This window comes from Lepeophtheirus salmonis, chromosome W, assembly GCF_016086655.4.
Source record: "Lepeophtheirus salmonis chromosome W, UVic_Lsal_1.4, whole genome shotgun sequence".
Taxonomy (NCBI): domain Eukaryota; kingdom Metazoa; phylum Arthropoda; class Copepoda; order Siphonostomatoida; family Caligidae; genus Lepeophtheirus; species Lepeophtheirus salmonis.
Window position 1 is genome coordinate 487,505 of NC_092585.1, and position 12,993 is coordinate 500,497.

A 12,993-nucleotide genomic window follows, 5' to 3' on the forward strand; every position below is an offset into this window, starting at 1 on the left:
TCCTTTAATTTAATAATTTCATTTTATACCCTGACAAATTAAAACTTAATTTATATTACTTTCGACATTTATTTAGTATATATTTTTTTTACATAAGTATAAAAATAGTTTTTATTTCGTATGCAATTAAAAAAAATCTAATATTGGATGTACAATCATCTGTTAGTTCGAATGCAGTTTGGAAATGTTTTTGTTGATCTCACTTATACATAAGTTTTTAAGAAGTTAATTTCTAATTAAAGGTATTATGAAAAGTAACGGTAGTTGAATATTTACTTTTATTATTTTCCTAATTTAAGGTCATATCATAGTTATATATTTTTCGAGATGTGCAGACATAGCAAGTTTTTGGATAATTATTGTGATATATATCCGACAATATAAATACTATTCCTTATTGGTGTAGAAGGTCTTCCAGAGAAAGTTATATAGCAGGGAGATTTTCCCATAATTTTCTCAATTGGCATATAATATTGATCTACTTTCAGGGATAAGATTTCAGAAATTATTCTTTCTTCGGTTTTGTATGGATCGACTTGAACAAATTGAATTGTGTCAAATAAGGAAACTATTTACGTTGCAGTAGTATCCTTTTGGATATTTGTTAAGTAAACAATTCTTCACTGAAGTACAACTAAGTATATTCACTAATTTATTTTTGTTGATATAGGTATCGCAAATTGATAAGACGAGAATAATTCACTTTTTTGCACTAGCTAGAATCATTTTTTTTTATTTTAGAGACAGATATCTTAAATTGATTTATGTACGCTAACTATTTCTTCGACAGGGCATTCCTCTTGTAAATCATAAAACCGTTTTATAAGTTTGATTTTCCTTTCCGTAGAATTTTCCATTAGGGTACTAAAAATAATTGTGAGAGTGAAATATATAAAATACTATTCCTTGCTGGTGTTGAAGATCATCTAGATAAAGTCATATAGTGGGGTAAGTTCCCCATAATATTCTCAATTTGCATTTCATATTGATCTACTTTCGGGACATAAGGGATTTGATTTCATATATACTCAAATCAAGTTAATAATTTTAACTGAGGATCTCAATGTTATCTTTTCTCGGCTTTGTATAGGTGAACTTGAAGATGTAAATTTTGTCAAATAAGGAAAAGATTAACGTGAAACTAATATCCTTTAGACATTTGTTAAATATAAAGTACAGTTTTAGAAGTTTGATTATTTGTAGTTCCCACAATTTTTCCTCTAACAAACTCTACTCTTTAGGCCGAATAAATGTCGTCGATCATCAGTATTACATTTTTTTTCTCTGTTCTTCAAGCCTCTAATTCGTGCTTCTATGTACTTTGTCGTGGATGAAGGTAATCCTGTTTCTACCGTAATCACACTGGATACGGTCCTAAGATATCTGGAAGTCGGAAGTGACAGAGGATTGGACGTATGTATTTGCTCGTAGAGACCAGAACTGACATTGTGTCATATCAAAGCAACAGAAAGGAGTCTAGCAGAATATCTTTTACCTTAAGGATGTTTGAAGAGATGAAACATGCAACTTTTGGAGTTTTAAGCAACAAGAACCCCGAAGGCAATGATTCCAAAGAGAGTTTGTCATAGAGATATTTTGCCGAAAGAACGGTCTCTTCTATAAACATTGCATATTCCAGAGCTTCTTGTCTTTCATTCTCCAAATGCACTCTATTGGTGCTAGTTGATTCCTGTGTTGGTCTTGGAGGTGGTGATGGTGATGAGAGGTAGCTTGCCAGTTTCAGCCACTTTGATGGGATGGCTTCCTCTTTCAACCGCCTGTGAATATATATATCATTTATAAGTATTATTTATTACTAAAATTACAAGGGAAGAAATTTCAATATTATATTAAAGTGCATAATTTAGAATTTAAAGGGAATGCTTCTGAATTATGCTATAATTTCGTTGTCCAGACATTTGACAAGCATTGGACAGTGTTTCTAAAAAAATTATTTTAAAGGAAATTTAGCAAAAAACGAGCTATCTCGGATATTCACAAGCAATATTCATAGTATTGGGGAGCATTGCTTACCTTTGTTGGAGTGATTTTCCTTTATCACGGGATTGATCTAAAGGTTCAGTAATAAAATCAGTCACTTTAAAATGCAGACGGCATAGTCTTGAATTCGCTGTTGGTGTCTAGCAAATCGTATCTCTTAGGATGGCCCAAAGCCATTTGGTTAGAATTTTGGAGTCCTTCATGGGGAACTTGTGAAAGCTCACATCCGGATCCTTAGTAATGCCGTCATTGCCCTGCTTGCATCCAGGAGCAGAACACTTGTACACCATTATTAATTAAGTAACAAGTAATAACATAAAAAAAATTAATTAACTTTTGTGAACCACATTTTCACATAAATTATATTTTGCTTTTAGTCCCCCGTCTAGAATTACACGCCACTCATTATCCTCATATCAAGAGCATGAATATTCATCTAAAAAATCAAGTTAGTGATGAATAACTCTGATCTCACAAAGATGCTTATTGCATGTAATATAACCTTATCCATTGCTAATCATCTATGTTCAAAAAATTGATGGAGAAATACACGGGTAAACCTATCCCTTCCCGAGGAACCATCATTAAATTAAAGGAGGCTGTTGGTACTAATGTCATTTATAGAAATACATATAAAAATGTTTTGAGTCATCCACACCAAATGACGATCAAGTTATCTGTAAAAAGTATAAAATATTTACTAATATCGAAATGGAACTCTGAATTTTGTACTATCTAACAGTAAGTATTCAATTTTTTTTAAATCTAACCATAAAATATGATTCTATTTTAGCTAAACAAATCAAGAATTATGATACACAACTCATTAAATAGCAAAAACAATTGCTTAAATGGTCACAACAACGGAGGTAGTAGCTTTGGATGGTTCGCAACTAGTTTGTCTGAGACTAGTTTCTTCACTTAAAGACTTTGGTGTGATCATTATGTTTTCCAATATTACATAGTCAATAAATATTACTTTTTTCTCACTTAAAGATTAGCTATGGGTCATAAGCTCCAAGAAATGGTGTTCAAAAAAACTCTTAAAAAGGCAAAAACAACGGCTGAAATGGTCACAACAACGGGGGTAGTTGCATTGGGTGTAGCATTAATTAATAATTATAAATTGAGCTGTTTAAGTTTCAGTTTACTGCATTTGCTGTATGAATTTGAGGAAATTTTTTACCACTGGAGTCAAAATAAGCGCACGCCAAAAGAAGATATCGTTCATTGAGTGTTTTTCTTTTCTTTTCTCCCTTTCTAGCATTTTTTTCCTTCTCTTTTTTTCCTTCTATTGTAAAAAAAAAAAAAAATAATATGTATTTTTTTATTCTTTTTCTTGAAGAGGATCGTTAAGAAGTACATCGATACAGCACTACTGTATTTGAATCTGTATTTACTAAGTGAACAACTCTAGGAGACAGACTATTCTTCTGCAGCAGTGGTATTGTGTGAATCGCTCTTAACTCCATATTTTTGGAGGATTTGAATGCAGCTGACAGAGAAATTCTGTAGTAGATGTAATTGTGGGATGGATATCTAGATTCTTGGATGTCTAATCTATGGATCAAAATGGTTATCGGACACCGGGAACCCCGGGAAGTAGTTCCCGCCTTGTTTCAATTCCAGGTAGCAGCAGTAGTAACCCAAGACGTGGCTCACCTCATTGCAGCACCCCCACCCCCAAGGACCAGCATCCATTGGAAGGCGTATCCAGCGCCGTCTGGACGGCCGTGTATGACTATGAGGCCCAGGGCGAGGATGAGCTCACTCTGGAAAAGGGAGACACGATCGAAGTGCTTTCCAAGGACTACTTGATATCTGGAGACGAGGGTTGGTGGACGGGGAAGTGTGAGGGCAGTGTGGGAGTCTTCCCTTGCAACTTTGTCGCGCCCAAAGATCAGGACTTTTCCAATCTCAAAAAGAGGAACTCCTGCGCTTTTGTCCGCCACACATTTCCTTTGGGGAGTTAACCCTGGAAGAGGTCATTGGCGTGGGGGGATTCGGTAAAGTCTATCGGGGATTCTACCGGGGCATGGAAGTGGCTGTCAAAGCGGCGCGGAGGGACGCGGAGGAAGAGGTCGGACTCACAAAGGAGAGAGTCCTTCAAGAGGGAAGACTTTTTTGGCTTCTCAAACATCAAAATATTGTAGACTTGCTTGGAATTTGTTTGGATGAACCAAATCTGTGTCTTATCATGGAATATGCTCGTGGGGACCATTAAATCGAATTTTGAGTGGAAGGAAAATTAGACCTGATGTGCTCATTGATTGGTCCATTCAAATGGCACGAGGCATGCTCTACCTACACAAAGGGGCTCCCATTTCCCTTGTTCATCGGGATCTTAAATCTGCTAATGGTAAGGACGAACAGCTCTTCTTTTACTTACTTCCTTCCGTAAAGAAAGAATTAGAAGCACAGAGCTTAAATCTCTTTTAGATGTGGGAGTTACGAAGAAAAAGAGAGAGAGAGAGGAAACATTCATATAACATATCTTTAAACCATTCTAAAATAATATTGATGGTATTGTAATTGAAGGAGTTAAAGCATTCATTTTATTATTTATACATCCTTCTTAACCTCTAATTTATGTTCAAACTCCAAAAAGTACTTATATGAATGACGCAGCCTCTAAACTTTAATTAGGGCTTTGAGCCTTAAATGTAGTTATTATACGATGTTTAACCTTGAGTTATTCCAAAGTATCTTGACATTATTTTATGTCAATTTGGCCTCAAGTAATATGTATTAGTGTGAGGCACTACATTGTCTTTTTCTCTTGTCAATTACTTGATTGAATTAATGGTGTTGCATGTACTTCAATTGAATGAAATAATTTATCAGAGGATCTACATCATTTAACATAACTAACTATATACATAGATTAAAATAAGCTATCTTTTATGTTTTGTTTTTGTCTCTCCTGTAGTTCTCATTCTAGAGGATATAGAAAAGGATGACAATTTACTATTCAAAACCCTTAAAATCACTGACTTTGGTCTTGCCAGAGAATCAGCAAATACAACCAGAATGTCTGCTGCTGGAACATATGCATGGATGGCTCCTGAAGTTATAAAGAGTTCCATGTTTTCTAAAGCAAGTGATGTTTGGAGGTATGTATTCATTAAATAAATATGATAAAGTTTTCCCTTGACACAAAGTAAAAATGATTTTTGATATTTAATTTAATCCATATGAAAAGTCGCAAAAATTACCTCTCACAATTAAAGAATATGAAAGACTCTACTAGCTATCTTAGCTAAATTTCTGGGTATCTCAACTAATCACAGGAATATGAATGTAAAATCTGTGATTGACCAAAAAAAAATTATTAATATGCCAATTAGGTCTGCTGTATTTATTTAGTAAAAAAATCCTATTTTTTTTTTTTTTTTAAATTGTTTTTGTATTGATGTTATATGTTATATGAAGAATGATTAATTTTACAAACATTTTCATTTCTAGTTATGGAGTCATGCTATGGGAACTTCTCACGGGAGAAACTCCATATAAAGGAATCGATGATCTAGCTATAGCATATGGAGTTGCTGTAAACAAATTAACTCTTCATATTCCAACAACGGTACCTCAGGAATGGAGAAATTTGATGGAAGGTAGGGTTGATTTACCTTTTTTGTTTGTTTTTACAATGGTGCATTAATTATTGGTTGATTCAATTTCATTGTTTGTAGCTTGCTGGAACTACGATACTCAAGTTCGACCAGATTTTCAAGAAATTCTCAAAATTTTAGAAGAAGTGGCCCATTCTAACTTTAATCAAATGCCAGATAATAGTTTCTACGATCTACAGGTACTGAAACTTCAAGATACTGCTTTAAAAAATTGCTTGTCTATATCCAACAAATTGATCTATTTTATAGGATGATTGGAAAGAAGAAATTGATCAAATGCTCTTGGAAATTAGGGTACGAGAACACGAGCTTCGTAGTAAAGAAGCTGAACTTGATGACAAACAAAGAGAGCAGCGTCTTACAGAAGAGCGTTTAAAACAACGTGAAGCTGAATTAGCGGAGAGAGAAAAAGACCTTCTACATCGGGAACTGAGTATTATGATAATTCAACAACAAGCTCCTACTCCGAAGAAAAGAAAAGGCAATTTCAAGAAAAATAAATTGAAACTCCTTAAGAAAGATCAAAATATAAGTGGACCCTCAGGTAAATCAATCCCTTATATGTTTATATCAAACTATTTACAAGGCTTATCACACTAAAAGTGTATATGTTCTATTTCTAAATATAGAGCCAATAATTGAAAACAAGGATAATTTCCTCATCATCCTTTAATATATTTCTATATTGTTTTTGATTGAAAGCACATTACATACATAAATACAATATTAAGTGTCGGGATTTTTTCATCAAAGTAAATTTCAATTATATTTCGCGTGTACTTAATGTAGCATACATCTGGAAACATTTTAATATCAAATGTAATGTTTCAAGGTTAGCATAGCTAGTACAATTCCCCTTGGCCATGTGAATATTCATAGCCATTGATGTGAACCTAACAATATTGGAATTTATTTTATATCATATATTATTCCGGGTGTTTTGAACATAAAATAGATATTTAAACCTTGATAACTATGAGGATATTTGATTATATTAGGTCATATTTTTCATGACCAATGCTGTGGATGATTTTTTACTTCTGACTACTAACTCAGTTTCTTCTAAGCTAATAATATTTCATAAAATAACTTTTTCTTGGAGATTAACATAAGAATTATGCCATGGATATTTAGTCCTGTCACGACAACACATTTTTCTGTGCGATTAATTGTCCCATAAATTATTACGATAAGCGGTAATATTGCCGTTATGACACCATTTTCAACTTATATAATGATAATGGCATAATAATGCAAGTATACCATTTGGAAGATCAATAAACTTTTATTTTTAAAGAACACTAGAACTGGACATCTGGAAGACATTTAAAATATCCAAAATTAATTAACAAAACATAAAAAAAAAAAAAAAAAAAAATTATTCTTTAACATACCTAATAATAACCATCACCAACTGAATGCCTAACCCTGCGAGCTTGAAGAGTTCAGTTGGGGCAAAAAAACACCAATCCGCCGAGAGGGCAAATACACCGGATTAAAACTTTTGATATCCAGTTACTTTGAAGCGTGCGGATGAAATTTATTGCAGCCGGCAAAAAATTATCCCTCATTTTAATTTATAGCGCAAGTAATTGATTTATTGCATATCGCGACAGGCCTATGGATATTAAGGATTTTTTTGAATATTTAGATATTATATGACGAAATAATTGACATTGTAAAGTTATTGTATGATTTGTTAAAAATTGATAATACAAAATGTAACTGATTAGCGGTGGAAAATAAATAAATTATATTTTAACTTCTATTAAATGACTATGTCATGTTTTAGACATAAGATACAGAGGTTTCAAGATAAATTTACACTAAATTTTATTACTTAACAATGATATAAATATGCGTTTGGGAATAAATAAAAGCAATATTTTGCTGAAGGGATTTAATTAAGAACTATTAATTTAAAAGTTTCGTATAAGCAATTTGTTTATTCCTAATTGTAAGCATGATACAGAGGCAAAGAGACACAGTTCTCGAATTATACAGGGTACGACAAGGAAATTTTCTGAGTCATTAAATAAATTTTTTTGCGCTAATTAAAGTTTCAGGTGATATCTCAAGCAATGTTCCGATATATGTGTTGTTTTTCTTGCGCATTGTTTTGATTTGATCAAATTTGACAAAAAATGAGTTCTACTAATATCTGGAGTGAACCAATCATTTAACCTCATGTAGGGGGAAGTGTATTTTTTATAATTAAAAATTAAATGGCAAAACCTAATTGAGACAACATTTAAAATGAAATAAAATAGTTGTTAAATAAAAAGACTTGCTTAAAGTAAGTGTTTCAACCTGAGATGGCTACATATATTACCTTTAACATTTTTCTACATGTTAATATACAAAAAGTTATCAAAAATCAAGTTTATATGGGACATTTTATACGTTAAAGTTAGATATCCTTTTTTTGGCAAGGAATGTTCAATATATATTCTAATCTTTAATATAGAATAAAGGCTCTAGAGAAAGACTGAAGGGATGAATCAATGATAATTAATTGATATACAATGTTATGGTAAACTGTATTATGTGTGTACCATTTTCTTTTCTACACTGACAATAATTCATTAATTTTGATTTATATAATAATAGCATATTACTATGTATTCTTGAAAGGCTAACTTTTTGAGTTATTTTTCAATATTGTATTATAAATTGGGAAATGTGCACATCACAGTATTTGGTATAAATAATAAGCTAAAAATAAATACAAAAATCTAAATAATTATTAACTAATCAAAATATTAATTTGATATTGATACATTCACAACCTTTTCTATAACCAAATTATGTAGTCATTTATTTTTTTGTTTTTTCGCTCATTCACTTAATTCAATCTGGTAAATGTAATAATTATAACAATATTTTTGTTTTCAATTCTCGAGTTCTGTCTTTTGCCTGCGGTATGTAGCCTATTATTTTTGTTTGATAAATAGTTCTTCATGCAAATATTAAAAAAATTAAAAGCAGTCCCTTTAGCAATTTTATATCTATCCATCTCACAATTATCGCAGACCTAAGTTAGTAAAGCAGACTTGGATCACTATTCTTATACCAAGGGAAGCTATAGACTGGGATAGTCACTGATTTTTTACCTGTTCAAGTGTAGTACCAAAAACAAAAAAAAAGATTAATAAAGTCAATAGTGCTGAAATATCAACAAATATTTCTGAATAACCAAATATGATATATTTAAGCAGTATTTTTTTAATATATTCCCTTAAATTGAGACCTTTTAATACAACGTTAGGTATAATTCTACATTATCAATGATAAAAAAATGAATAACAAATATTAATCATAATCAAAATGTGGAATGTATTTTTAGGATTTAAAAGGGGTTATCAAGAATATTCAAATAAAGTTTTTTTTTCGGAAGACACAGAGGATAATTTAGCAGCTTTTATTCGTTGATATGATATTGATTCTTTTTTCCACTTCAGACTTAAACGAATTTCATCATTTCTTGACCTTACAAAGTTCCTGACATTGAATACTTTGCATGAAATCTTGCTCAATAAATCCTGGTACTAGGAACCAGATTCACATTTTTTATCTAGAAGTGAGAATGCACTTTCTTCGCAATTAATTAATTGGATCGTCGCACAATTGAAAATATTAGTAGCAGATGAAGCGTTGAACAACTTTTTGATTAAATCTCGGCTCTTCAAAATGCAACTTAAAAAGTTGTTTGTGTAGCTTTAGTAAAATAACTAGAAGTTTATTGACCAAATTTTGGTTTTATTTTGCTCAATTGAGTTCATTATTTAATTAATAATTATTAACAAAGATACAGTTTACTTTCCAGTGTGATAACAACAACTCATATTTATTTATCACAGAACAAATACGACGAGGTTGTGTAATGGTTCCGGACTCCATAGTAGCAAATTGACAAAAAGAGCACATTGGAAGGGGTAATAAGCCCTCATCTATTAATCAACTCAATTAAACTGTTATATCAGCTTCTTCTTCGGTGGTACATTGAAAATTATTGACATCGAAGGATCTCTCTTTAATTAAAAGATTCTTGGAGCTGGAACAAGAATTTTTTTTAGAGACCGACCTTGAAATGAACCCACCGATCTAGTAAAGAGTAGCTTTGAGATCGGTATCTTCAGTGATAAACCAGATTTCGGTGTTACAGATGTTAAACATCAAGTCTAAGTCTCCTTCACATTCCAATTCATTGGTGTCTTCTAATATTCTAGACAACTCGGTTATTGGAACTTTGGTATATTTGAAAAAGCTCTAATGCGAAGTGCTTCTTCTGCTTGAAAAAGTTGTCTAATTGAGATGAAATATTTTAGCCCTGCCATCCAAAAGAACGGCCACTTTAACTTTTTCTTATAAGTTATTATTCCATGCATCATCAATAAGAAATTCTTCTTTTTCTAGTTCTATGCTTTTCAAAAGAGACAAAATGTTTGGAATTTGCAAAGTCTCTTTAAGTATTCCATATTTCTTAAATAAGTGCTGTAGATGAGTAGGTACAATGGAACCTTGGAGAAAAGTTTTGAAGCTCAGAGTTTCTTTTTTTAATGATTTCTCGTTCTACCTCAGGGAGTCCATTTTTACCCTCACAAAATTAGAGATTATCTATATTTTAAGGTTTGATTTGAAGAATTTGAAATCTGCTGGGTAGAGAAATGTTTTGTTCTGAAATGGAGAAAAAGAAACCGTGACTTTCAACTAGACCGTTCTTGAATCAATAAGTGATTCTAAACAAAAACAGAGATGGTAACCTGATTAATGAATTATCGGACCGGACAGTTTGAAATGGAGGGATTTTTTTAGCTTCGAAAAAAACTTTAGACGCTGAACTATCCTTTCTTTCTCTTTCTCAAAGTGAGAAGCTGGTTTATAACCATATTCAAAATATTAAGTATAGATTTACTTTTAGTTAAAATTGCACAATTATGTAAACAGCTTTTGTGAGTAGTTGGAAAAAATTATCTGAAAAGAAGTTTGAAAGTATTTGAATTGCTTTGTCTAAATTCTCAAAATCAAAAATATACCTAAATGAGGAATAACTCAAGGAGGTGTACTTCTGTATCCTTCTCTTGTAGGCCTTTCATGACCTCTTCAATGTCCCATAAAATTCTTAAGCGAAGTATTGACCCTAAGTAAGGGTACGTAGGCATGTCAGCTGTTGCTTACCCAAAAGGTATCGTTCGATACCCTGAACCCCATTATTGAATCGCATTAGACAAAGCTGGGTCATTCCGAACATTGTCCAACATCATCTTGATTAATGAAGGACCAAATATAAGATGGCTTGGAGCTGAGTCTTTTGATTCTTCCTCCAGGATTGATGTTTTAAGGGACTCTTTAAAGGCAGAGACTAAAAGTATCATTCTAGCGTTCTTAAAGAGCTTTTTCATTCTTCTTAGGCATTGCATCGAGTAAAAACCATACCCTTCCACAGATGTGAAGGGAACATGGAAATTTTCCCATTCTTTTGATCCCATGGCCTATGTTCATGGCTTCCAATTTTTTTACTTTCCTTCCTTGCTTCATACAAAAGATCGCCAGTTAACTTTCTAGAAATGTCACTTATCTCCTCATAATGGGTCTTGAAGACAATATGAAATTATTGGGTATGTCTGTTAGAGTGATAATTGTGACACTACCTCCAGGCGCTTAATTTGCGGATTTGTCATCGGAATCGCCAGTTATGAATCGACAGACTGTTGATTAATAAAATTCATCCATAAAGGATTTGAATTTTGCATCAGATTTTAAATGGGTCGCCCTGTGCGTGGCAAACATCTCCACTGAAGATTATAGCGAGTCGCTAATGCAGCATGTATAGAAGGACGATAGCTTGACCTGTGTAGTTATTTCTACGGATTTTTCACTTATGTTTATTAAATTTTATTTTAACTATTGTCTATTTATTATTTTATATTTATACGTCTTGACTCTTAAAGGGTGGAAACAGAAAGAGGATGGTGTTAGAGAAGTAACACATATCGTAGAGGGTATGAGATTCAGGGTGACCAGATTTTTATTGTGAAGTTTTGGTGTCTGTTTCTAAATTAGGGTAGAATGGAATTACAAATGTATTGCTACGCATTTAATAAAATATGACATTAATACAGTAGACTTAGTTAATGTCTACTATTTCATGTCATAGTGTAGCTATGAAATAAAATGGATTTTCTATGTAAAGGACGCATTTCAAAATCCATTTTAAATCCAATAAATCCAGAAAAAAGGATTTATCCATTTTTTGACATGGTTTACAACTTTAAAAATTGTCCTAAAATTTTACCTATGGTTTAATGTATTAAGTTATTATATAAACAATAATTCAAGGAGACTTTAATTAAGTGTTCCAATATAATTTGATGAGTTATAGTTGATTCATAAAGATTTTGGCTAGACCAAGATTCTTTTTATGCTCTTTAGATCTGTCTGATGCATACCATTCTTTTAATATCTTTCCTGACCATCGTCGTTTTTTTTTTTTTTTCTTTTTTAAATTTCGATGGAAAAATAAAGTTTTCCAATTTTGTGTTTTATGTTTTGGTTTAACATCAGCACCGATAGTTTATACTAAACTATTGAAACCTGTGATTTCATATCTAAGGTAACAACTTATGATAAGTTATAACATCTATTTAAATTTTTCAGGCATCTACCTTGGTGCATGCCTCACTCTCCTCGTGTTTAGCGTTGCTGTTATACACAATCCTTGGTTTCAAGGTCAATTTAAAGTAGAGTTCTTGGATTCCAGGGACGCAACTTATTCATCTAGGGTTGTTATGGGACTATGTGTCCATGTCTCTTACCCTTCCTGATGAGAAAGTGCAAAGATCCAAGATCTTGCCGCTAAATTCCCCCATAGCTGAAGGTTGTCGGTCTGAGACCTTCAACGAACAACTGCACAAAAGATCCGAGATCTTGTTGCTGAATTCTGCCAAAGGCGATGGTTGTCGGTCCGAGACCTTCAACAAATAACTATGTAAATTGGAAGTGTAAGACCAGCGTTTGAGTACGCCCTACTCTTTCAGAGAAACCTTCAGTTACATTAATAAAAGGGAAATTTTGATGACCCTTTTTATTAATTTATAAATTATAATTAAAAATTATAAATCTCCGAGAGCGAGAAATACATATTATGGTGGGAAGAACTAAGAATAGCTTGTACACCAGTGAGAAGAAATTTAATCCAACGCTTAATGTTTTCTTTCGGATACTTCCTACACGGTAATGGTGTTGCATTATCATACAGCTCCTTTGAACAGGGTCGGTGATAGGGAATGATCGAGATCTTCATACTTGCGAGCTCGGAATGTGACCTGTAGAAAAAGCGTTATTTCGATTTCATATCACT

The 12,993-nt window shown here is 32.5% G+C and overlaps 1 protein-coding gene and 2 long non-coding RNA genes across 4 annotated transcripts in view; 1 reads left to right on the plus strand and 2 right to left on the minus strand.

Moving 5' to 3' along the window:
• The window catches only part of LOC139907403 (uncharacterized), a 205,477-nt gene that overhangs the window by 48,847 nt on the left and 143,637 nt on the right, over positions 1-12,993 (minus strand). The window lies entirely within an intron of this gene.
• On the minus strand, positions 46-2,910 carry LOC121128178 (uncharacterized). 2 transcript variants are annotated; one of them, XR_005868085.2, is made up of 3 exons: positions 2,772-2,910; positions 2,035-2,678; positions 46-1,778 (listed from the first exon to the last, which is right to left on the minus strand). It is a non-coding gene; the product is annotated as an uncharacterized lncRNA (long non-coding RNA). The 2 variants fall into 2 exon arrangements; XR_011783974.1 differs by having other exon boundaries at positions 2,035-2,701; positions 2,772-2,908.
• The window catches only part of LOC121128175 (mitogen-activated protein kinase kinase kinase 9-like), a 33,862-nt gene continuing 24,212 nt past the window's right edge, over positions 3,344-12,993 (plus strand). Inside the window, 7 exon segments of the mRNA XM_040723754.2 lie at positions 3,344-3,918; positions 3,921-4,211; positions 4,214-4,360; positions 4,931-5,114; positions 5,467-5,615; positions 5,694-5,812; positions 5,883-6,177. Coding sequence (XP_040579688.1) covers positions 3,564-3,918; positions 3,921-4,211; positions 4,214-4,360; positions 4,931-5,114; positions 5,467-5,615; positions 5,694-5,812; positions 5,883-6,177 — 1,540 coding nt within the window. The 5' untranslated portion in view covers positions 3,344-3,563.